At 32.9% G+C, this 25,018-nt stretch overlaps 1 protein-coding gene across 2 annotated transcripts in view; it reads left to right on the top strand.

The window, feature by feature from the left end:
• The window catches only part of LOC150110069 (copine-8-like), a 294,861-nt gene extending 272,263 nt beyond the window's left edge, over nt 1-22,598 (top strand). For both annotated transcript variants that reach the window (XM_090391056.1, XM_090391066.1), the window contains exons 16-17: nt 4,856-4,929; nt 22,132-22,598. In XM_090391056.1, the coding sequence (XP_090247182.1) occupies nt 4,856-4,929; nt 22,132-22,287 (230 nt within the window). In that variant the 3' untranslated portion in view covers nt 22,288-22,598. The remainder of the gene's footprint in view (nt 1-4,855; nt 4,930-22,131) is intronic.
• The last annotated feature ends 2,420 nt before the right edge of the window (nt 22,599-25,018 follow it).

Below are 25,018 nucleotides of genomic sequence, written 5' to 3' on the forward strand. Positions count from 1 at the left end.
TAGAATATCTGTATCTTCAGTTTCTTGTCATATTTATCATCTCTAATTCTTTTACAGTATTAATGTTGAGAATCAACTTCTGCAATTTGTTATGCATGACATTTGTATTCATTTCTTAATTTATATTTCCTGGTGCGTGAGGAAGTGCTTTCATCTATAATGCTAGGATAGGCTGCCCCAAGAAAAACCATTATAGGTTTGATTCTAGTCATCAGTTAGAGGAAGCACCTTTCCTTGGCTGGTTTTTGAGTTAATCAATCCCTGGCATAGATAAGTAGAATAGTGAAAAGGTATTTTCACTACTCCACAGAGGAAAAGCTTTTTTCTTCTGTTGGAAGATGAGATCTGTTCCACAGAGAAATAATTTTTATGAGAGACTCTCTACAGCCAATAGCAAACTCATGAAAAAAATATCTGCATATACGATTTACTCTATATCCGTCAAAACTATCAGGAACTTTCACAGTGATGGAATGTTGTTTATACTATTCACTTTGTTAACTTTATCTGCATAAACACAGATGCTATATGTGTACTCAGCTGGTAAGCACAGCTTTTAAGTTTTTTATAACATGTATGTGAGTTTTGCTGAGAATATATCTTATCAAAAGAGCAGGCTCCCATAAAAAATTGCTTTTTAACCCCTGATAAACGTTTTTTGAAAGTTTGAATTAACTTGTAGCATTTCTTGAATTTCATGCAAAAGATCAGTAGTCTTCATTATGTTGTTACAGAAATGACAGTACTTCAGTAATTTGCAGAAATCTGTATATCCACTGATGAGTAAAAGAAACATTCAGAAACTTTTTAAATTTCTTCCTTGGTTGTGGTATTCATTTGATGGAGTTTAAGAATAAACTACAAAAGATGAAAAATCTCACATGAAAAAACTTTATATTTATTAGTAAAATTTTTACCTGTGTTTCACAGTCATCTTCAGCACAAAAATGAAATGGCATTAAACAATAACAGGAAATTCTAAAAAGTGGCACCTTAGTAGATAGCATAAGATAACAAAAATGGTCAGTATTTTCCTTAAAAAAATAATTATATATAATTACATTTTAAATCTAAATATCAAATTTTCCTTCAGTATAAATGAACCAGACATATTAAATCTCAGATAATTAAGTTCTTTTGTAATGGCAAATGTTTATCTGTTTTAGTCTCAGTCAACAGTGAAAGTTGAATGTATATTGTTCATTTTAAAAATTTATGGAATTTAAAACCGTGTTAAACTTTTTTTATATACCAACACTTTGATCTTCACATCAAGATCATCATCTGGAGCATACATCAATATACAAGACAAGTTGAGTTACATTATTAACTGTAAGCTAAAGAAACAATGATTTGATCACATGTTATTTTACTGGCATGACCTCTAGTGGAAAAAAAAAAATTATAAATTACGTGAAGCTAAATTCTATTTACGATAACAGAAATAAACATTCTTTCAGATGGTTTTCTTTCAGAAACAATGATGTTCTATTTTTAGTATTACAATTCTTATTTTTGCTTTTAAGATACTGGATTTTCTACAGTCCTGTTTACAGTTGTATTAATACTTTACAAAAAAACGGATACAGCCAAAACACTATTAACAAAATTCTCTACAAAACCTCAGTAAAAAAACAAAGACAAATCAGACTACAGTAAAACTATATCCATTCCCTACATTAAAGAAACATCAGACAAAATAAATGGACTACTACAAAAATACAACCTCAAAGCCACCTTTAAACCTCCTGCAAAATTAAAAAGCTTACTCAACTCATCCAAAGACCCCCCCAGCCCACCTTGGAGTATACCGGATTTATTGTACTTGCAACATATATATAGGAGAAACAGGATGCACAATTCCTATCAGATAAAAGGAACATAAACGACACATTAAATATAATAATTATGGTGAAGCTGGCCCTTCTGATCATGCCTTGAATACCTTACACAGAATTGACTAGAAAAGCACTAGCTGTCTACATCGCACTAAAACATGGTATGAACAGAAATTTAAGGAAGCATGTGAGATTATCATCAACCAACCCAATCTGAACAAGAATGATGGTCTAAAAATCCCAAACATATGGAAGGTATATATTCGACCCACGGAACGTTCCTCACTAAGAACAACTGTAAACAGGACTGTAGAAAATCCAGTATCTTAAAAGCAAAAATAAGAATTGTAATACTAAAAATAGGACATCATTGTTTCTGAAAGAATGTTGATTTCTGTCATCGTAAATAGAATTTAGCTTGATGTAATTTATATATATATTTTTTTTTTTAACTAGAGGTCATGCCAGTAGAATAACATGTGATCAAATCATTGTTTCTTTAGCTTACAGTTAATAATGTAACTCAGCTTGTCTTGTATATTGATGTATGCTCCAGATGATGATCTTGATGTGAAGATCGAAACGTCGGGATAATAAAAAAGTTTTTAACACGGTTGTAAATTCCATACATTTTTAAAATGTTGCTGATCACCGTGTAACTCTAAAAGAAAGGATTGAATACATATTGAATTCTGCACTTTAACTTATATCCAAAAACTCCCTTCTTCTTTTTAGCATTTTTTGTTTTATTCTGATAACTTATAATTCTATAACTAAGACATAACAATATATTCAGAGATAAATTTACAATAGCATCAGATAACATTTGGTATGCTTACCAGATAAGGATTAAAACAAAATGGAATATATTTACTTTACAGCAAACATTTACAACTTTTACCGTATACCTAAAGAACATGTTTCTTTTTTGTTAAATTTTAATTAATAACCTTAATGGAAAGTTTTAGTGATGAGTTTAATGATGTTATGTAAATTATAATACAAACAAAACTTTCATCCAAAGTATCATCATCATGAGAAAGCTACTTATATGTTGCTTGGAACGAAGTCAATGGACACCTCCATGGGCAAGTTGCATTTTGCCATGTAACTAGTCATGTGCTTGTAGCCAGTATAAAGTGAAGGAATATGATGCTCCCAAGTCAGTGCAACCGTGTCCAGGTGAAATGGCTACGAGAAGGGAATTAACGGAGTTTGAAAGAAGCATTGTGATAGGATGATATGTTGCAGGCCAATCTGTTTGGCAAATATTGACAAATTGGGCCATTCCAGGTCAACAGTCAGTGATACCACACTGAGATGGAAGTGCAGGGAGTCAACTGTAAGTGCTACCTGCAGCGGATGATCCACCACACTCACTGAACACAACCATGTGGTGCTACAAAGATAATATACAGAAACTGCCATTTGTGAGCTGCCACGTTGAATGTGGAGTTCAAGGTATCAATTGGAGCATGAATCTGCACAACAACATTCACAACCAAGGCTCACAATATGGGTTTCCATGGTAGGACTGCAATATGCAAGCCCTACATTACCCAAACCAACATGCAGCATTATCTTCAGTGGTACAGTGGGACGTGGAAACTTGAAAAGCTGTGTTATGGAATGACAAATCATGCTACACTCTCTACTGAGCAGATGGATAAGTGTGGGTGTGGTGGATGCCCACAAGGACTCCCATGATGAGTCCTTGAACATCTCTTACCAGAGTGCATAGCCCCAGCTATGAAATTCATCAGATGGCAGTGTGATACGGCCCTGTTTTTTCCTTGGGTAAAGGATTGAAGCAAGAATATAATTTGTCTCTCAGAATTTACTTTGTAACCAAGCAGAAAAACTTTACCAATTATTGTATTATATTTAGTAGCAGTGTAGTATAAAATTAATTGATCCACGACATTCTTTATACTAAGATAACTCTTATTATCTGGTTAGTCCATTGTATGTAATCAATTATCAGTTCAGATAATTTTTAGCCACCATAGTTCAATTGGAAGAATAGTAGAACATTGCACCCTTCAATTGGAAAAGACCTGGGTTCGATTTTCTTCATGATGAGGGGAATCCTTATATGAGTTTTTTCAGTTGAAGGAGAGTTAGCCGACTCATATGGTGGTAGCAGGGTTTTTTCTTCCCGGAAGCTTGGATTTTTCATCCTGCGTACAGACAAATCAGTTGTTGTTGGTGATGATGGGCGATAGATGGCATTGATGGTATTAGTGTTGTAGTTTGAGAATTAAGTAGTAGTAGTAGTGGGGAGAGGATAAGATTATTACATACATAACACCTCCAGGGAGTCTAAAGACAGACAAACATCCATACCCATGGCAGGATTCGAACCCGCAGTGTTTTGGCTGGAGAGCGGATGCGCCAACCGGGCTGGCCTGGGTGTCCGAGTGGTTAGCTTATCTGCTCGCCAGCGAAAAGGCTGTGGGTTTGAATCCCGCCATGGGCATGGATGTTTGTGATTTTCTGTGGAAATACTAGTGGTCAGGGGTAGGTGGCATTGGCGGGTCAGCTGGTGGATTGGGTGGTGGAGACAGAGTTGTAGAGCAGGTGCCCTTCCTTGATGAGTCTTTGGACTCCCTGGAGGTATCATGTAATAATAATAATAATAGACAACTTCTCTGTTTCAGTCTTTTGGAAGTTTCCTTTATTGATGTTTGCTTAAACAAATGTTGATCATTTTTTCATGCGTCAGAGTATCTTGAGGAGAACAAAAAAATTCCTCTGTAATTCATGCCTCAGTTACACTTATCGGTATGTGAAGAATAAGTTTTTTGTATATGCAATAATAAGCAAAGAGAAAATTTTGCATTAGTTAAATGATTCACATGTAATTTATAACAACTACAAGCCGGTCAACTAAATTACTTACTCTTAATTATTGTTAGGGATTTCTGACTGATTTAGTTTGTTTTAGCTTGAATGTGTTAATTAAAAGTATGTAAAAGCTTGTTATTTTAAAATTACATTTCTTTCTTATAAAATAGCTATGGAAGAATTAGATGGTGATAATGTAAGAATTAGTGCAAATGGAATATATGCTGAACGGGATATTGTGCAGGTAAGGGGAGAATTTTTTTTTTATGTTAATTTTTTTTATATTAATCATTACAAATAATGATTAGAATGATTATTTTCTTTCTGTTATATTTAAATTTCTATGTATTGTAGTTGACTCATACTGAGCAAGGTGATTCAAAAGGTGTAGGAACTGTATAGATCATGTGTGTGGCAAACTCATTACATGATTGCCCAAAGTAGCATGCATACAGATTTTTGGGGCATGCAGAATTCAGAGTATCCCATAAAAATAAAATAAAATAAAATCAGACTTTGAAACATCACTCTAGGAATCCACCTTGAGTCATGATCTGTACTTCTGAAAGGGTCATATAGGATTTCGGTTGATGGAATTTTTCATTTTATGGAGGGTGGGGAAAGGACAAGAGGACATCCTTGGAAGCTGAAAATTAATGCCACCAAAAAAAGGGATGAGATCTAGATTTTTTTCTCTCAGAGTGATACATGATTGGAAAGGATTGCCATTGGATGTTGTGTGTGTTCAAGCAGTGTGAATGAATTCAAGAACAAGTATGATAGCTGGTGCATGTAGTATGTGGCCTCCCTCAATGAGTCCCTAACTCCTTGGAGGTCTCTGTTAATAATAATAATAATAAAAATTTGGAGAAATTAGCGAAGCTAATAATAATGTAAGTGGTTGCTCGATTTCTGTTCAGGACATGGTGTTAGTTATTACTAACACCATGTTCCAACATTAAAAAGTGCAGAAATTCACATGGAGAGAAGATGCAAGAAATAAGTAATGCTCGTTGACTATGTTATAGTTGATAGTAGTTTTCCCACTGGTTTAGGATATTAGAGTATAAAGAGGATTTGAAATAGAAAGTGATCACTATTTAGTTTTGAGTAGGATAAAATTGAATTTCATATTCACAAGGAGAGTGTGTGAGAAAGTTTTAAAACAAACCAAAATTGAGCAGCTTTCAGAGATGAACTGTAGACTCAAATATGCAAACATCATTCAAGAAAAAATGCAGGAGTTTGAAAACATTGCTTGATTCAGCTGGCAAGGCATGTGGTGAAGTTATCTGCAAAGAGAGAGAAATCAGAACTGCGTGGTGGATTCAGGAAGTTAAAGAGGCAGTCAAGGAAAAGAAGGAAGCATATTGAAGTAAGTTCCTGGCAAGTAAGTCAGCTTGTGCTCTTAGAGAATACAGAGAAAATTGTAAGAAAGTGAAGCACTTTGTAAAACTTGTTAAACAAAAATCATGGGAAGACTGGTAAGAACATAGAAAATAAATATCAAGAAGGTGGCAAAATATTTTGGAGGCTATTGAAAAAGCTTAGAAATGGAGGAAAGAGTACTGTAAAAGAAATCCAAGATGATAATGGTACATGAAAACTGAAGATAAAGATATTCTAGATGTCTAGAGTAATTACTTTGAAAGATTGCTAAATGAAACAAGCAGTATCAGCATGGTGGTAGAAAAATCCCATCATGCTGATACTGCTTGTTTCATTTAGCAATCTTTCAAAGTAATTACTCTAGACATCTAGAATATCTTTCAAGTAGACCATCTTTCAACTAACCATAATCAAAAATCTGAAATGTGGAAAGGCAGCTGGCATAGATGAAATTTGACCAGAAATGCTTAGATGTGGAGGTATAAAAATTTTACAATATATAATTCAGAAGGCATGTTCAGAGGGTTGAATTCTAGATGATTGAAGTAGAACTCTCAACTACCCATCTATAAAAAGGTAAATAAAACTGAATGGTGAGAATTAGAGGTATTTCCCTACTGAGTGTGCTTGATAAGATTTTTGCAAGTGTACTTGAGAAACAGCCAAGAAAAATTGTTGAAGGGAAGCTTGGTGAAGAACAAGCTGGATTCAAGTGAAATAGAGGTTTACTGGGTCAGATTTTCACTTTAAGACAAATAGTTGAGAAATCTTGGGAATATATCAAGAATTTGTATTTAGGTTTTGTAGATCTGAAAAAGGCATATGACAAGGTGCAAAGAGGAATGCTCTTCAAACACTACAATTATATGGTGTCAATGGGACATTATGTCAAGCAATACATAGTCTCTGTTTAAGCTTCAATTCTAACTGCTGTAAGTCAATTATATGGTGTCAATGGGACATTATATCAAGCAATACATAGTCTCTGTTTAAGCTTAAATTCTAACTGCTGACTTACAGCAGTTAGAATTGAAGGAGTATAGGAAGATGGTTTGATGTTAAATCAGGTATGTGACAAGGGTGCACATTATCTACATTGATATTTATTATCTATATGGATCACATTATGAAAGAAAATGTTAGGAAATCTGATATCAAAATTGGCTATGTTAATTTTAGCTCTTTATGCAGAATATGTTATTAAATCAGTTTTCATAAAGGTATACCATGAGTAGACATATAGATATAAAATTAATAACAGCTGAAAACTCACGTACGAAGATTATTTAATAGTATAATTTTTGCCTGTGTGTCACAGGCATCTTCAGTACATTTTAAGCTCAAATTAAACAATAACTTTTTATTGTATACATAATTTTTTTTTTTGTTAGGAAATTTATTGACCTTTTTAGTTATCTTACACCAGCTACTTTTTGGAATTGTCAGTTATTGTCATGTACAAAGATTATTTAATAGAAAATTATACTATTAAATAATCTTTGTGCGTGAATTTTCCGTTATTAATTTTGTATCTATGTTATTAAATCCAATACAACTCTGTAAGATTCCCTTACTAAATTGAATAACAGTTGCAATACATTTGGTATGAACATCAGTAATACAAAGACAATACAAACAGGCAGAAACATTGAAACATCAATTGTATCCTGAATAGTGAACCTATAAAACAAGTAAAACATGCCTAAACTATTTAGACACAATTTTTAGTGAAGATCAAATTAAATATGGAAATAGAGAACAGAATCAAGTAAAACAGGTAGGAAGTCAACTGAATAAATATATGCAGTGAAAGAGGTAAATACTTATCTATCTCTATACACAACAGTGTGCAAACCAATTTTTACTTATTTATGTGATAGCTGGGTTAGAAATAAAACACTTGATCTTGGCCAGCTATGTTAATCTTAGCTCTTTATGCAGATGATGTTGTTAGATCCAGTACAAGTTGGCAAAAACTGGAGAAATTTTTTCCACAGATATGAGAAAGATGAGTGGAGTGAACAGATGGCATCAATGGTAGTGTTATATTAAAAATGAGGATATTAGGAAAGAACTTGCCATTGTTAGAATTCAGGAATGTGTTAGCAAAGCTAATCTCAGATTTGGTCATTAAACAGAAATGGGATAGGAAATATTTATCAAAACATGAGTTCTTGTCAGGTTGGCAGGGAAAATACTCAGAGGAAGATCAAGATGTAGGTGAATTGAAACAGTAAAAAGTGCCTTATAAGATAGAAGTATAAGATCTGATAATGTTGGAGTCTTGACAGATAACAGATTAATTTGGAGGTAAATTGTTTAAGTAAATAATTAATTTAATATTTCCATTAATAGCAGATATATCTATTTAAACAATGGTTTGTATATGATAATATTCGTATTGTTTTGACTTTCATCCAACTTTATATTTGCTAGTTGTTGGTTGACCCCACATTCAAACAAAGAAACTTTTTATTATACTGCACCACTCAATGTTTGAAATCACACAATTATTGTGAAGGAATCAAACATCAAATAGCACAACAGCAACGTGAACTTACTATAGGTCGAAATTTTCTTACTTATACATAGGGTTCCCGCAAGATTCGTATTTTAATGAGCAGTGCAATGAAACTGAAATTAGGCAAGCACAAGAATCAAGTTAAACAAGATATTTAATTCTCTCACAAAATTATTTTTACATAAGAAACAAGAACTATATTAAGATCAATACAATTAGAAAATAATTTAAGCATTCAATAAAGTATTTAGATTCTACTCAGCTGAGTGCATCATTTACTGCTAGAATATATATATAAGGCTTTCACAATTCTTATCCGTTAGGATTTCAACTTAGTTTCACCTTAAACTACAACAATATTCAGCAAAACACTTAAAAAGTGATTCTTTTTAGTCTCATAGAATAATCACAAACTTCAATTTTATCAAACACTTAGCTGGCATCATCAATATCTATCAGAGGATTAATATATTTCTTAAAAGCCCAGTCTTGCATTTATATACACATTGTGAGATAACACATTCAAACATGAACTAATTCTTCGATGAAGTTTCTCACATTAGTTTCACAAGGAAAATGTTTTATAATATTACTCATTGAGGCTTGACTAGCTGGCTCCAGCAACACGAAATTTGACCAAGTTCTCTGGACACAAGCAACACTATCACATGTTAGTTATAGAATAGATATTCTTACCAGTATGATCATCATAGCTTGCACATTATGGAAAACTCTTACAACACTTCTAGGCACTCAATAATATTCCACTATAGGCAACACAAAACTTATAGTATCCTTGAGTTCAATAACTTATTTGTTAAGACTGGAAAATGTATTTTCTTGCTCGTAATAACTTATCTTATGGTAAATCTCGATCATATTATTATTCTTTCACTCGGGTAAATTCCTTGACAAGGTGATAAGAAACTATAATATAAATAAATATGAGTTCGAAGTAAGATTCATTAAAATTGGAACAAGTATCCAAATCTTTGTTACGTCATACGATCCCAGGTTAGATCACATCTCACGACCTTCCTACACTCTCCAATTTCCTTCTGGTTCCTTCCTCCTATATCTCATAAAATCCTCTCTCTCTCTCTCTTTCCTGCCCAAACTTGTTTTTCTCCGCTCTTTCAGTTTACAACGAAATTCCTACGTGATCGTTGTACAGTTCCCAATGCTAAGGCATGCGCTATCTCAAAATAACATAGTTTTCTGAACAGCAGCCAATCAAATCACATTAGCAGAGTCCCTTAGAAATACTTTCACTTTCAGTAACAACAAATAAAATGCATATATTACAGTTCGTTTAGGATACATTTACAAGTTAATATAAAGAATTTATATAAGATAAATAACTAAAAAAAATTACAAATATTATTTCAATGAACAAAAAACAGTAAGTGTTTAAATTACAATTTACTTAGGAGCAAACTTAGCTCAGGAAATGCAATTCATGTTAAATCATGAATGAAGTATTAATAATCATAAAATTCTTCATTCACAATTTAACAGTATGTTAGTATTTATCCTTACCAGAATAAATAACACAAGCTTGATTGACAAGGATTTTAATAATGCCAGACTTCTGGTTAGTAGGATGATGGGAGTCTCTATGAATATCCCTTAACTATATTTCAGTGAGACAATGACAACCTTGTGAACTTCAATGGCACCAAAACTTAGTTCTTTCTGATCTCTCTCTTTCATCCATAGTTTCTACAGCTATTAAAAACTCAGTGTCCACACATGATATTATTTCACAACCTTATAGCTGCTAACTCTACACAAATCTGAAATCCACCCAACCATGAAATATTGCAGATATATTTGAGATGGTGCACCAAACTCTTCTGTGAGATGGTGTGATGCTGTCCAGAAGAGGACAGTCTTGTAAATTAATGATGCCTCTCTCTCTCTCTCTGTCAGAGATCCACTTTAATCCCTCTACCATAGATGTTCAGTTTCTGCCTTATGCCTGTACTACAGAACTTTCACAAACAGTGCTCTGCTGATTTGGCCACTATTATTCCTCTACTTTCCTCCAAAATTTTAAGAATAATAGCTATTGCTAATCAACATTCATTTACAGATTCTGTCTACTTCTCTTTTTTGGAAAACACTCTCTCTCTCCCATTCAGCTTTCCACAAAGAATACAACTTCAGTTGTTCAAAAAATGAAATTAAAAAACAAACAGATTCCTCTTTTCTTCTTACTTTGTCTACACACAGCACTGATATGTCTTGTGACCTTTCGCGTGTGTGCATGTGTTTGTGTGTGTCATCTTCCAGTTAAAGTAAGTTTTTCTTCATCAATTTCCTGATATATATACCCTCAAGGGATGTATAGGTTACTATGACTTTAATCATCAATTTCCTTAATTAAACATTCACACATGTGCCACAGTAAAAAAAATATTTATTTTACAAATGATTTGTTTTATGTATCATAAGATATCATAATATCTTATAATATGTAAGATTGAAATATTTGTAAATAAATATTTTTTACTGTAACACATGTGTGAATGTTTAATTATGGCTACTATGAAGTACACGGAGTTTACATTAATACTAATCTCTACGAACAATTTTCCTCCCAAGTAGTCTGTTGCTTTTCAGTACTCTAATTATTGTCACATCTAATATTTTGGTCTTCTAAAGTATTTCTGATTGAATCAATGCACCTAGATCTTGGTCTTCCTCTGAGTCTTTTTCCTGCTAGTTTAGCATCAAACACCTGTTTTGCTAACTTTTTTTTTCTCCCATTCTGCTTAAGTGACTATATCACCTTAGTTTAGCTCTTCTCACATGTTCTTGAATGTTAATATTGTCAAGTTCCTTCCTGATATCTTCATTTTTAATATGATTCTACCATTGTTCCCTAATTTTTCTCAGAACTATCTGTGGTCTTTGAACAAGTGCTTTATTTCAACCCAACTCTCATATCATAACTTAAAACTAGTTTGAACACTGTTTTTTATACTGTTAGTTTAGTGTTTGGCTAATTCTGCTCCTATTCCATATTTAAATTCTTATTCCAATGAAATATTTTACTTGTTTTTTGGTTCTCCATTCAGAATGCAGTTGAAGTTTTCTGTGTTCTTGCTTATTTTAACAGTTTTGTCTTTTTTATTGTTGATTTTCCTGCCAAATTTCTTACAGCTGACATTCAATTTAGTTAGATGGTCCTGGAGACTTGCACTGAGCTTGATATTTCTGATTGTAATATCAGGTTAATGCCAACTTTCTTTCATAATATGTTCCATATAAATGATGAATACGAGTGGGTAGAGATGGTGTATACTGATTTTACATCAACCCAACTTCTTCTACCTCCTTCAATTCCATCCACAGACTTACAACTTAAATAATAGGCTATGTATTGCTCTGTACAATGTTCCATTTACTCCACATAATTGTAGTGTTTTGAAAGCTTTTCTCTGTGTACTTTAGTCATATGCCTTTTTGAAATCTACAAAAACTTAAGTATAGATCCTTGTCATGATATATTCCAAAGAAGTCATATTCCTTTGATTTCATTGTGCAACTAATTGTTACATAGTGAAAATTCATCTTGACAACCTTTATTTGTCCTGAATCCAGCTTGCTTTTCTCTTTTAAGTTTCCCCTTCTGCAATTTTTTTTAACCTCTCTAAGTATTCATATGTAAATCTTATCTGGAATACTTAGAGAAATGTCTCTATAATTCTCACATTTTTCCCTCTTTCTCACTTTTATTCCCCTTTTCATAGATAGGAACTAAGAGCTCTACTCCAATCAATTGCAGAACTTTTATACCTCTGTATTTGAGCATTTTTCTGGTTGAATATCATCTAAGAGTAACTTTTTTCTTAACTGAAAAACTTTAGGATCCATTAGAAAGATAATACGATGCCTGGCTGACCGAGTGGTTAGCGTATCCGCTCTCCAGTCAAGAGGCTGCAGGTTCGAATCCTGCCATGGGCATGGACGTCTGTGGAAATAACAGTGGTGGTGGAGGTCGGCGATAGATACCGTTGGTGTAGTTGTGGCCAGTTGGTGGATTGTGAGTGATGGAAGCAGAGCTGTAGAGTAGATGCCCTCCCTCGATGAGTCTTTGGACTCCCTGGAGTTGACTAATAATAATAATAATATTTAAGATAAAGAATTAAATTATCATTTATTTTCAAGCCTAAATTGAAAATAGTTACAACGAAGTAAAAGCTGTTGCTGGTTACTTCCAGTATTAAGTAGCAAACTGTATATTGTTCACATATTCTTAAACTGTATGGACATGTATTTAAACTGTATAGACTTGTATATGTTCTTAAGAGTAAATATATGATCTCATATACAGTTGGTTCCCCGTATCCACGGGGTTTGGTTCCATCTTCTTCCGCTGATACCTGAAACCGCGGAACAAAATATGCTAAACATGCATGATGTTTAACATATTTTGTTGTGTAAAAAAAAATCTGCTTTTTTTTTTATGTTGGTGCTGGAATTTTCCAGAAATGTGTAATAATTAGGTAGATTGAGAAGCATGAAAATTTGGATGTGAGCAGAAATTCAAATGTGGAAGCAAAATAGATGGCATGGCAGGTGTTGACATGCTGAGCAGAATACAAACAAGAATGGAGGTGTTAGAATGCTAGATGGCAATAGGTGCACGAAAGAGATGGGAGTATGGGAAGAATACAAAGAAATACTGTAGATAAAAAAAGACCAGCACACACACACATTGGAAATCTCAAAGCTTCAATGAGTACTGCAAAGTACAACATGAGAGTTAGCCTAGAAAAGGCTTTGTGGCTCCTATGTACACACACACACACACATATGAAAGGTTGTAAACCTGTAGTAGATCATTACTGTTGGTGGGCTAGGAATGTTTGTTATTTTTTAATTGTATTTATTATTATTATTATTATTAAACTCTCCATGGACTCAGCAGACTCATTGTGGGAAGTTCATTCAACTGACAACATATTTATCATATCAAATCTTAAAATCTTTAACACTCATTGCATTAACAACACATACTGATAACGTGTTCCATTCACTGACAGTTCTCAGTGTTAAAAATCTACTCCTCACACCCCTCTTCACTACACTATTACATAACTTCCAGGTATGACCTTTAGTTTTTCCCCTCTTTCCTTTTAGTCTTTTTATAATCTCATCGGGATTAATCCAATAAAATCATGACTAACTTAAATGTTTTTTTATTATTTTTTTTTTTCAGAATCAATTAACTCTGCTTTAGAGCTAAATGCAAAACTTTTTTGAGCCACTTCAGACTTTCAATAAACTGGGGCAAAGGTGGTCTCACACTAAGCCACCTGAAAACATCTACAAAAGGCAGTATCTTAGAAATGTGACGTTTCTGGACCTATGAAGACCTCTGGACCTATATAGTGTAATTCACTGTCCAGTGAATTACACTATATTTTGTGAGTGTCCCGTGGACTTTCAGTCTATCTTCCGAATTGTAAAAAACAAACACATCAATTGAACTCACAGGTCTTCTTTGAAACACTCATCTATACTGTCTCTTTATTCTCTTTGTTGGTTCCGCTGACTGCTGTCAGTGTCAGTCGCTGACGCTGACTGTTGAAGCACTGTCCACTGCTTCAACATCCGTATGGGGGCTCCTTTCTTCACTGCCGTCACACTGTAGAGGACTCCCACAGCTCATGGCATATTCATACCGATGCATTCAGGTCAGGCGAAGACGTTAGATGCAGGTTATTTCATTTGCAAGGCATGTTGGTCTGACCTCTTTCCTTCTTCAATACCTCAGGATGGCCACGTTCTCCGGACATCTAATGGACTGACATCCACAATGATGAATCAAGATACGACGAGAGGAGTGTTGGTTTCATCTTTCATCCAACCTTATATTTGCTAGTTGTTGGTTGACCCCACATTCAAACATAAAGAAAATTTTTATTATACTGCACCACTCTATGTTTGAAATCACACAATTATTGTGAAGGAATCAAGCATCAAATAGCTCAACAGCAATGTGAACTTACTACAGGCCGAAATTTTCTTATTCATACATAGGGTTTCCTGCAAGATTCGTATTTTTAATGAGTGGTGCAATAAAACTGAAATTAGGCAAGCACAGGAATCAAGTTAAACAAGATATTTAATTCTCTCACAAAATTATTTTTTTTTACATAAGAAACAAGAACTCTATTAAGATCAACACGATTAGAAAATATTTTAAGCATTCTATAAAGTATTTAGATTCTACTCAGCTAAGTGCATCATTTACTGCTAGAACATATATATAAGGCCTTCACAATTCTCATCCGTTAGGATTTCAACTTAGTTTCACCTTAAACAACAACAATATTCAGCAAAACACCTAAAAAGTGATTCTTTTTAATCTCTTAGAATAATCACAAACTTCAATTTTATCAAACACTTAGCTGGCATCATCAATATCTATCAGAGGATTAAAATAGTTCTTAAAAGGCTCAGTCTTGCATTTACATATACACTGTGAAATAACACGTTCAAATGCGAACTAATTCTTCAATGAAGTTTCTCACATTAGTTTCACAAGGAAAATGTTTTATAATATTACTCATTGAAGCTTGACTAGCTGGCTCCAGCAACACGAAATTTGACCAAATTCTCCGGACACAAGCAACACTATCACACGTTAGTTATAGAATAGATATTCTTACCAGTATGATCATCATAGCTTGCACGTTATGGAAAACTCTTACAACACTTCTAGGCACTCGATAATATTCCACTATAGGCAACACAAAACTTATAGTATCCTTGAGTTCAATAACTTATTTGTTAAGACTGGAAAATGTATTTTCTTGCTCGTAATAACTTATCTTACGGTAAATCTCGATCATATTATTATTCTTTCACTCGGGTAAATTCCTTGACAAGGTGATAGGAAACTATAATATAAATAAATATGAGTTCGAAGTAAGATTCATTAAAATTGGAACAAGTATCCAAATCTTTGTTACGTCATACGATCCCAGGTTAGATCACATCTCACGACCTTCCTACACTCTCCAATTTCCTTCTGGTTCCTTCCTCCTATATCTCATAAATCCTCTCTCTCTCTCTTTCCTGCCCAAACTTGTTTTTCTCCGCTCTTTCAGTTTACAACGAAATTCCTACGTGATCGTTGTACAGTTCCCAATGCTAAGGCATGCGCTATCTCAAAATAACATAGTTTTCTGAACAGCAGCCAATCAAATCACATTAGCAGAGTCCCTTAGAAATACTTTCACTTTCAGTAACAACAAATAAAATGCATATATTACAGTTCGTTTAGGATACATTTACAAGTTAATATAAAGAATTTATATAAGATAAATAACTAAAAAAAATTACAAATATTATTTCAATGAACAAAAAACAGTAAGTGTTTAAATTACAATTTACTTAGGAGCAAACTTAGCTCAGGAAATGCAATTCATGTTAAATCATGAATGAAGTATTAATAATCATAAAATTCTTCATTCACAATTTAACATGAGAATGCACATTTCTGGTTTTCTCTGATCCCTTCTTGTACTACTACTCGGATCCCTGGACTAAGGGTTGAGACCCCCTAACATTCCCGTGCAAAAAAGATTTTGGCCTTCAACCTTGTTGTTTACTTCTATTTCCCATGGAACTCACAAATCTTATTTTACTAAAAGTGGGACTGCCTTAGATCTTCGCCACCTTTTATTGCACTGTCCTTGAGACTTGCATTTGGCTAAGCTTAAAGACAATTGAAAGCACTCATTTTTATGAACAAATTTCTAAGCTATTTCCAACAATCGGAACCACATCAAATACCAGGCTGATTTCTATGGCTATGCCCTTGATATATATACAGTTTCAGCATATATTTGCATGTCAGTAAGCTACATGGGTTTTCATTAATGCAAATATTACAATTACAGTGTAATATACAATATCTACCTTATGTACAAGATTCGTGACCTCTGTAAAAGTCGAGGCAAAAATGAGAAGAAAAATTTCTTACTGCATCGAATTTTACGACCCCAGTAAAAGTTGAACGAAGTCTGGGTAGTGATGGCCCTTCTCATACACATCTGAAAAGAGGTATGTTTTGCAGTATAGGATACAAAGGAAATTAATGTGAAGTCATTAGCCTCAATGTACAAGGTAGCCTGGTCATTAAGATACTTCACATACAAAAATTGTTTTCTTATGCTTGGGTATAGGATTAAAACAAATATAATTTCATATTTATTATAATTTGCTGCAATATTTACTTAGCATCAGATATCAATATTATCTTAGCATCAGATATTCGAAACATCAGTTTCTAGTCATCTGCTTAAGAAGCCACAGTATCATTACTGCATTATTGATTCTGTACTTTAACTTGCTTGCTTTTAAGAATATGAATGTTCAATGATCAGGGTTGTCAAAACTGAAGCTGTAATATTCAAAACGTAGTTACTGAATTTTGGAACTAATGCTCTTCAAAAATAGGCTCCTTTTTTTTTTTTCCAGCATTCTTGCTTCTCCTCAAATAATTCAAATGCAACTTCAGTATTGCTAAAAGGTTCACAATCACATTTTGTGCAAATGATATGTCCCACCCACTATTGGGACATATCTTTTAAAAATAGAGGGAGGGGGGTACTTGGGTGAGTAATTTTTTTTTCCCGTGTAAAGATTTTTTGCATAATTTGTAAAGCCCTGCTAATTGGTTTTATATTCCATGTGAGATGCTTTGTTAGGAGAAAAAAATACATCAAATTAAAATGTTAAGATCAGAGTTAACTAACTACAACATTCAAATGATTTAACTTTTATATGATGTATTAGAAACCTTTATGGAGATATACATAAACACCATTTACACAGCATATATGCAAAATACTTGGTTGTGTGTGTGTGTGTGTGTGTGTGTGTGTGTTCTAGGCAACAATTTAAGAATATTACTGGTCAGTAATCATCAGCAGTGTTGATCACAATGGGGAAAAACATCTTTCAGAGTTTGATAAAGGGCTTATTGTGGGTGCCCATCTGGCTGGAGCCATGATTACAAAAATAGCAGAGGTAACTGGTTTCTCAAAAGGTGAGATATCATGGATGTTTAATCAATAGAAAAATAAACCCACATTACTTGTCTAAGAGGCATAACTGTGAGCCTAAGAGAGTCTGTAAGGAACACGATTGCTGTTGCCTGAGAAGGCTTGTATGGACAAACAGAACTTCCTATGTGCAGAAATTGACTGAAGCATTTAATGAAGGCTGTTTCCAACCCATATCTCACTAACTATGCACAGGGAATTGAAGAGGATTGGTATTGGCAGTAGCATGAATATACAGAAATCACTGATTTCTCTAAAGAACTGGAAAGTTAGTGGAAAGACAGTGGTGTTGGAAACAGAAACACCATTACTGGGCACTGAAAGCATGGTTAAAAAGTCAATCAGATGGGTTACAGTATACCTTGTTCTATACCTGCAGGAGCCTCATGAAGCAATGAACCCAGCTTGCCTTGTAAACACAACTCAAGGTTCTGGCGGTGGAATCATGGTGTGTGGGCATGCTCTGTTGCTACGGAACAGGTCCCCTGATATTGCTTAAAGGTTGAGTGTCCTCCAAAGAATATCTGAACATTGTTGCCAGTCAAGTTCATTCTGCAATGTTAACTTTTTATCCACCACATCACATGATGGTTGTTGGTTGTTTCATAGATGACGATGATACTCTCCATCATGCAAGAATTGTTCAGCAATGGTTCAGCAAGCATGACAATAACTTTTGCAATCTTCCCTGGCCACCACAAAACCTGGATCTGAACCCCATTGAGAATGTATCGGACAAGTTAGAAAAACAGATCTAAGAGCAAAGTCTTCTTCCATCAAATCTGAACCATTTAAAGACCTATCTGGTGAATGCCTAGTATGTTGTTGTAGACATAGATGCAATCCAACATCTTTTGGAATCTGTGCCAAACTCTATATGTACTGTAATTCGAGCTAAAGGAGGTCCAACATGGTATTAAATAAAAGTTTCTAATTCAGTGGCTGGTATGTGTAGAACTCCTCAGTATAACCTTAACATAAAATGGTTATAAAAATTAAAAAAAAAAAACTTTGAAGCATTACACCTAACTGCAGAAAAGCTTCAAACAGAAGAACTACAAAGGAAACTATAACTTTAACTGTAAGACATGACAGATAGAATAGCAACAATTTTGAAGCAGCATAAAATAAAAGTAGCTTTCATCTTTCTATGCAAAATCTCTGTATTTTTACTTAAGCTTCCATAGTTTCCTTTAAAAAAAACTGGGAGTTAACAAAACCTTCTGCTCATATAGCATTTACCAGATTGGACAAAATAGATCACTTTGGTGAAACTCACATGGCAGAATACATCAAAGATGTTGCGAAGTAAAGAAATCTGGAAATTGTATGATTTACAAGGTGCTTGATGAGAGGCGACCAATAATAAAGTTAACTGTTTCTAATTGCAGTGTATTTTTTAACATGAATTCAAAACTATCACAGAAGCCTAAGAGTTAAGGTTTCTAGACTATCTAATCTGCAGTCATAATACAACCTTCCTTGGATGGGATTCCAAAAGTTGGAGGTGATAGGGTTTTTTGTTTCTGATTCTTCAACCATAAAATGTGTTATGCTAGTATGGTATAATATTCTGTTTTGTCTTCACAAAACAGTGACTTCTCTTAATGCATGTTAGTGCATTAAAATTTCATTCACTGCATCTTCAGGCTATGTAGTTAATCAGAGAAACAAATTACTCTCTGTTAGAATTGACATAGTTAAAATGATAATGTGCACATCATGCCATGGAAGAATTGATCTCTTTTATGTTGTTATAATGTTCCTGTTATAATATTTCTTGAAGTATGTTCTTCATTTATTTACAAGATGCTATTGTTAATTTTATTCTTCTTTATATATATATTCCCTCTTTCTTTTATATATATATATATATAGTATATTAACTATTTAGTCTACCAGCTGTGCCTTTGTTAATAATTATACTATATACTTATGAGGTGATTTATTATATAAATCTCTTTTACTAACAATTATTTTTATTTTAACTCCGAGTGTCCCTATATGTTATTGTATTGCACAAAAGTTCACTCCAATTGGTGCAATGACTTTAACTCTCTCTTTCAGAATCCAACTAATCATTGACTCAAAACCAAGTACAAAATAAACACATTTAATAAAACTAAAACAATATATATACACTTCTAGCAATAATACATAACAATAACTACAGATTATATGGATCCAAGGCCTTATTTAAAAATATAAACTTACTCTTAAGACTAAACACTTTTTCTTTCACAATCACAAAAAAAATGTTCATAGTCTTTTTCTCTTTCTGTTAAGGCTCTTTTCCAGAAGTTATACAGCTTTGTACTTCATTTTCAGGATCCTTTTCATCAATCAATGTAACACACACAAAAGTCTTCTTGACTAAATCTTGTTTCCTTTTAGTAGCAATACTCATCAGATCAGGCATCCTTAATACCTATAAATCTTCTTAATCAATATATTTTCTAAACATACACTTTCAGGCATCCTTAATACTTATAGATTTTCCTTATCAATATTTTCTCTAAGAAAAACATTTACTTTAGAATGTAAGCAATAAGTTCTTCTTTCATTCACAATACTAAATGACAGTCTTAACCTTTTCCACTTTAAAAAAAACTTACAGTTTCAAGATTTCCTTTTATTCATTACTTATTCCTCCTTGAAACCTATTATTTCCACTATTCCCTTTTCGGAATACACTATGAAATTTCTTCCGACTGCCACACACAAAAAAATCAAGTTCCTTCCAACTTAAATATTTACCGGCCAGTGTTCTAAAAACTTCCGAACGCTCTCTTGTTTACAACCGTTACTTGGATACGCAACGCTTTCCTTGTCAGCTGTCAATCGCAACAAATCCTCTCCGGGAGCATGCGCACTCCACAAAAGTCAGAAACTACGCACTGCAATAAAATGGCTGACTCGCTGTATCCATCAGCGCTAAGAGAAAGTCTTTCACAAAACACAAAATTCAACATTTTTAAACCACAACAAACTTTCTTATAAGTAACACAAATATTCAGTTTAGTAAGTACATCAATATTTTTTTTTTTTTTACTTCTTTACATGTTACTTCTAATATAACATTTTCATAGCGAGCACATCACAAGTGCAGACACTGCGTGTATGAAAACAAAACTAACAAGCATAATTAATACGTAAAAATATTCAGAATTTTTAATATGATTATTTTTACACTATGATAGTGCAGTATATTTCATATACTGCACTATCATAGAAATTTGGAAAAATTTGGAAAGATCCAAAGATTTCATCTATGGATTTTTCCATCTTTGTTTGTTTGTTTGTTTGATTTTTTATTGTAAATTCCACAAAATGTAAAATTTTGATATATTAGTACCATCAGTGGGTTATGAGTCTACTCTGGAAACCTCTGCTCCTCTGGAGACCACACAAAACCTTTTTAAGACACTTTAGATCTTCTAAGCAGGGTGGTGGTCTTGCACTAGGTAATGAAATTCCTCTCCCACCTAAAAACATTCACATCTATGTCCATAGCAGGATTTGAACTCATGATGTGTTGGGTGGAAAGCAGGGACACTATCCACTAGGTAACCAATCTGACTAATACACTAAATCACACATTATCTGATTCTGTTGCAAATGGTTGTCACTGTAACCAGTTGCAATCAAATGATATGTGATTTACTGTACTAATTTTTCTAATCTGTGACTTTCTATTTTGTTCAGAATTTGATGACATCACCTTAAAGTAGCTCTGCATATTCAGTCTTAAATGTTAATGACCAAGTTCATATTTGATATGGCTGAACCATTGATTTCATTTGTGCATTTTCTTAATTTCCTCAGAACACTTGTGATGTTGGTCTCCAGGCTCTGATCAAATGGTTTATTTTTAATATAACTTATCAGATTTATATTTTAAAATTAGTGTTGATAGTATCTTGTGTATTATTATTATTTTGGTGTTTTAATTGAGACTTTTCATATTCCATATAAATGTCTGCATCATAGTAGATGCTAATTGTTGTTTCTTATGATCATTATTGATTTTATAGAAAATCAGATGATCATTGAATGAATCAAGGGATCATTTGATTCTTATTGAGAAAGCAGTTGTTTTCCATGTTCCTGTCTTTGTCTTTTGTTTTGTTGTTGTTATTGATTTTCATGCCTTTTTTATATATAGGACAGAAGGATGGAGGTATTATATGGATGGCAGATAGTAGCCAGTTTTGTAGTTAATATTATTTCATTATTATGTAAGTAAACTGATAATTTTATCCTTTGGTCGACTTAATGAACAGTTTTCTTGGGTGTATTTAGATGTTTTCCTTTTTTTGCTAATTGGTGTTAATATTTACAGCCCAACTGCAGGAGGGAAAATAAATTTTAAAAAATTATATGCACATAAGCTTAATATTTTCAATAGTTTTAATATTACTTTGAATTTTCATTTTCTCACTTATAGTTTGTGCCATTCAACCAAGTATCATCTCAGGGAACTTGGCAGAGAAGGCAAGCTCAACTAGCCAAACATGTTTTAGCAGAAATCCCTGAACAGCTTATTAGTTTCATGAAAAAATGGAGCATAAAGCCTAAAAGTTCCTTCTCCTCCCCAATATAATGATGCAGCCTTTTATACTAGAATGTAAATGTAAAGTGTGATTGAGAGCAGTTATCGTTTTTCCTCTCAATTCTTATAATATGGAACTTTTCAGACACCATCAGTGCATGCTGTATGTTTCCAAGTTTATACTCAACTGTTGCATCCTGTGATAATATTCTGTGAATATATTATGTCCATATACATTTGTTGTTGGAAATTTGAGTGTTATAAATTTTTAGTCATTCCACTCAGATCAGCTCACAATGAACAAACAAGCACGCATGTTTTTCTTTTATCCATTTTAAAGCTATATCTTTGTATTGTAATATTGTGCCAAGTTTATGTAGTTTATAGTGTTTTTTCACATTTATGATAACAAACTTTCAGCTATTATGTTATATGAAATAATAGCTCCACTGGTACTTCAATAAGTGTGTTGAATTTGTTAACTGTCGTCTTACAGTTACTCATTTTAAAAGTTTTTCTAAGGGTATAATGTCACCGACACTTTTATTTTTGTGTTTTTCAATGTCACAAACACACCATACTTCATATTTCAATAGAGAATTTAAAACTCTCAAAATCAATGCATTGATAGCTGAGATGGTTTAATCCAAATGGCCAGACAGGCAAATTATGGTTGTATTTCATATACTCAGGTGAAAATTTCCTTTATAAAATTATGTCTAAATAAATATGCATGAATTATTTCACTTTATTTTTCATTTTCTACCAGCTTTGAAAAGTCCATAGGCTTGAAAGTTTAAAAGAAACAGTTTGGTATTTTCTGATTATTTTCTATTCACATTGGGATTGCTAATTTATATTTAAGTTAATAAAAGGATAAAAAAAATCTTGGAATTGATTTTTTTTTACAAATCACTGAAGTCAATAAATGTCATTTATAGAAAAAAAGTTTATTAAAGTGCATACATAAAAAAATTGATAAGTGTACTTGTCAATCTTGAATTTGGTGGGCTTGAAATTAAACTAAATAGAAATCACTTTTAGGAAATTGAAGATCATTGTAAGCATCAAATATGCATTTGGAGGCAAAACACTGCTTATAAGCATCATGTATTGTTGCAAAATGTGTTAAAAGTAAGGTATATCCATTTAAAATAGTTACTTATAATAGAAATAATAAGATTGATATTTGCAAAATTAAATAAAAATTAATAGTGAGCAAATGATTGATGCATTCACTAAAGATCTTAAATTTGTAATATTTGATTATTATTTGGTATTAGTAATTATGTTTTTTTAATAATAATAAGCCCACATACAAAAGGTTGTTCCGCCTATAGCGTTTTGTTCTGTTAGTTGGAAATTAAATTCTAAAGAGGTGTTGAGTAGCTGCTGTTTTTAACAGATTTAGAGGAAAGTGGGAGAATTTCTGATGAACAGTGATCATGGAAATATACACAGCAAAAACTGAATGTCTGTATGAAAGAGAGTGAAGTGAAGCAAATTGACAAAAGTTATATCATTAATCAATCTAATTATGATCTTCTGTATCGGATCAAGGATTATGGAGCTTTTGGGCATCATTCCATTATGAAAACAGAAACACTATTCAATTATTGGATACATTCAAAAGTTGCATAGAGTTAATAGTTGTTCACAGAAAGTGCCTGGAGGCTAAAAAAAACAGTTTCTTGAATAATGAGAAAAGGGTATTTATGTTTATGCCAACAAAGATCAGAGGTTAAATTTCTCCCAAAAGGAGCAGTGTCATCCTGTCAAAAAGTAATACTTGAAGAAAAGCATTTGTCAGAGAAATAAGAAAGAAATGAATTTGTGCTAACATTGACAAGATCATCACATGGTTTAAGGATCAGAATTTAGAATTTTGTAGTTAGATGTTTGAAAAATTTTGTTGATTTGTGTAATGCAAGATTTATCAAATGGGTCAGAAGAGCACAGTTTACTTTCATTCATTAGCAAAACTACAAATTGGATTTGAAAGCCATCTGAAGAGGGTCATTGATATACTGAAAGAAGAGAATAGGATCTGTGATACTCCTCATTGCATTATTCAGTTCCAGAGGTGATCCATTGACCACCATCACATGTAATGTGCGATTAGAGAGGATGCAGCAGGCCAGTTACATAAGTTAGAAGACTGATTATAAAATAGCAATTTACTTATGAATAGGCCTTTGTTCAAACAGGTTACTTACTTTTATGATATCAAAAGAAACAAAAGTTGACCCTTGAAGAATGTGAGATTGAACTGCACAGTTCCACTTATACACGTTTTTTTTTTTTTTTAAATAAATTTATTGGAAAATTTTTGGAGATTTCAGATAATTTAAAAAACTCACAGATGAACTGCGTAGCCTAAAAATATCGAAAAAAATTGAGAAAAAGTAAGGTATGTAATGAATCCATAAAATATATGTAGACATTAGTTTATTTTATTAGACACTAGTCACTTCCTTATGATTTTCTTTAATAACATATTCTTTTCTCTAGCTTACTTTTTTTAAGAATATAGTATATAACAGGGCTTCCCAAACATTCATGGGTCAAGACCCACTTTCGAAAATGGTAATTTTTTGCAACCCACTCACTTGTAATGCATATTTTAAAAGGAAAGGGGGTGGGGATTGAATAAAAAATATACTTAACTACTTTTAATTTTTTTATTGAATGCACTTAATATATAAATTTATTAATCAGATATGTAATGAGGTGTATTTGAAGAATGGGCTTGTTTTCTATTTTTGCTGATGACGTCTTTGAT

Source organism: Typopeltis vanoorti, chromosome 1, assembly GCF_054136105.1.
Source record: "Typopeltis vanoorti isolate ZY-2024b chromosome 1, IOZ_Tvanoo_1.0, whole genome shotgun sequence".
Lineage (NCBI taxonomy): Eukaryota > Metazoa > Arthropoda > Arachnida > Uropygi > Thelyphonidae > Typopeltis > Typopeltis vanoorti.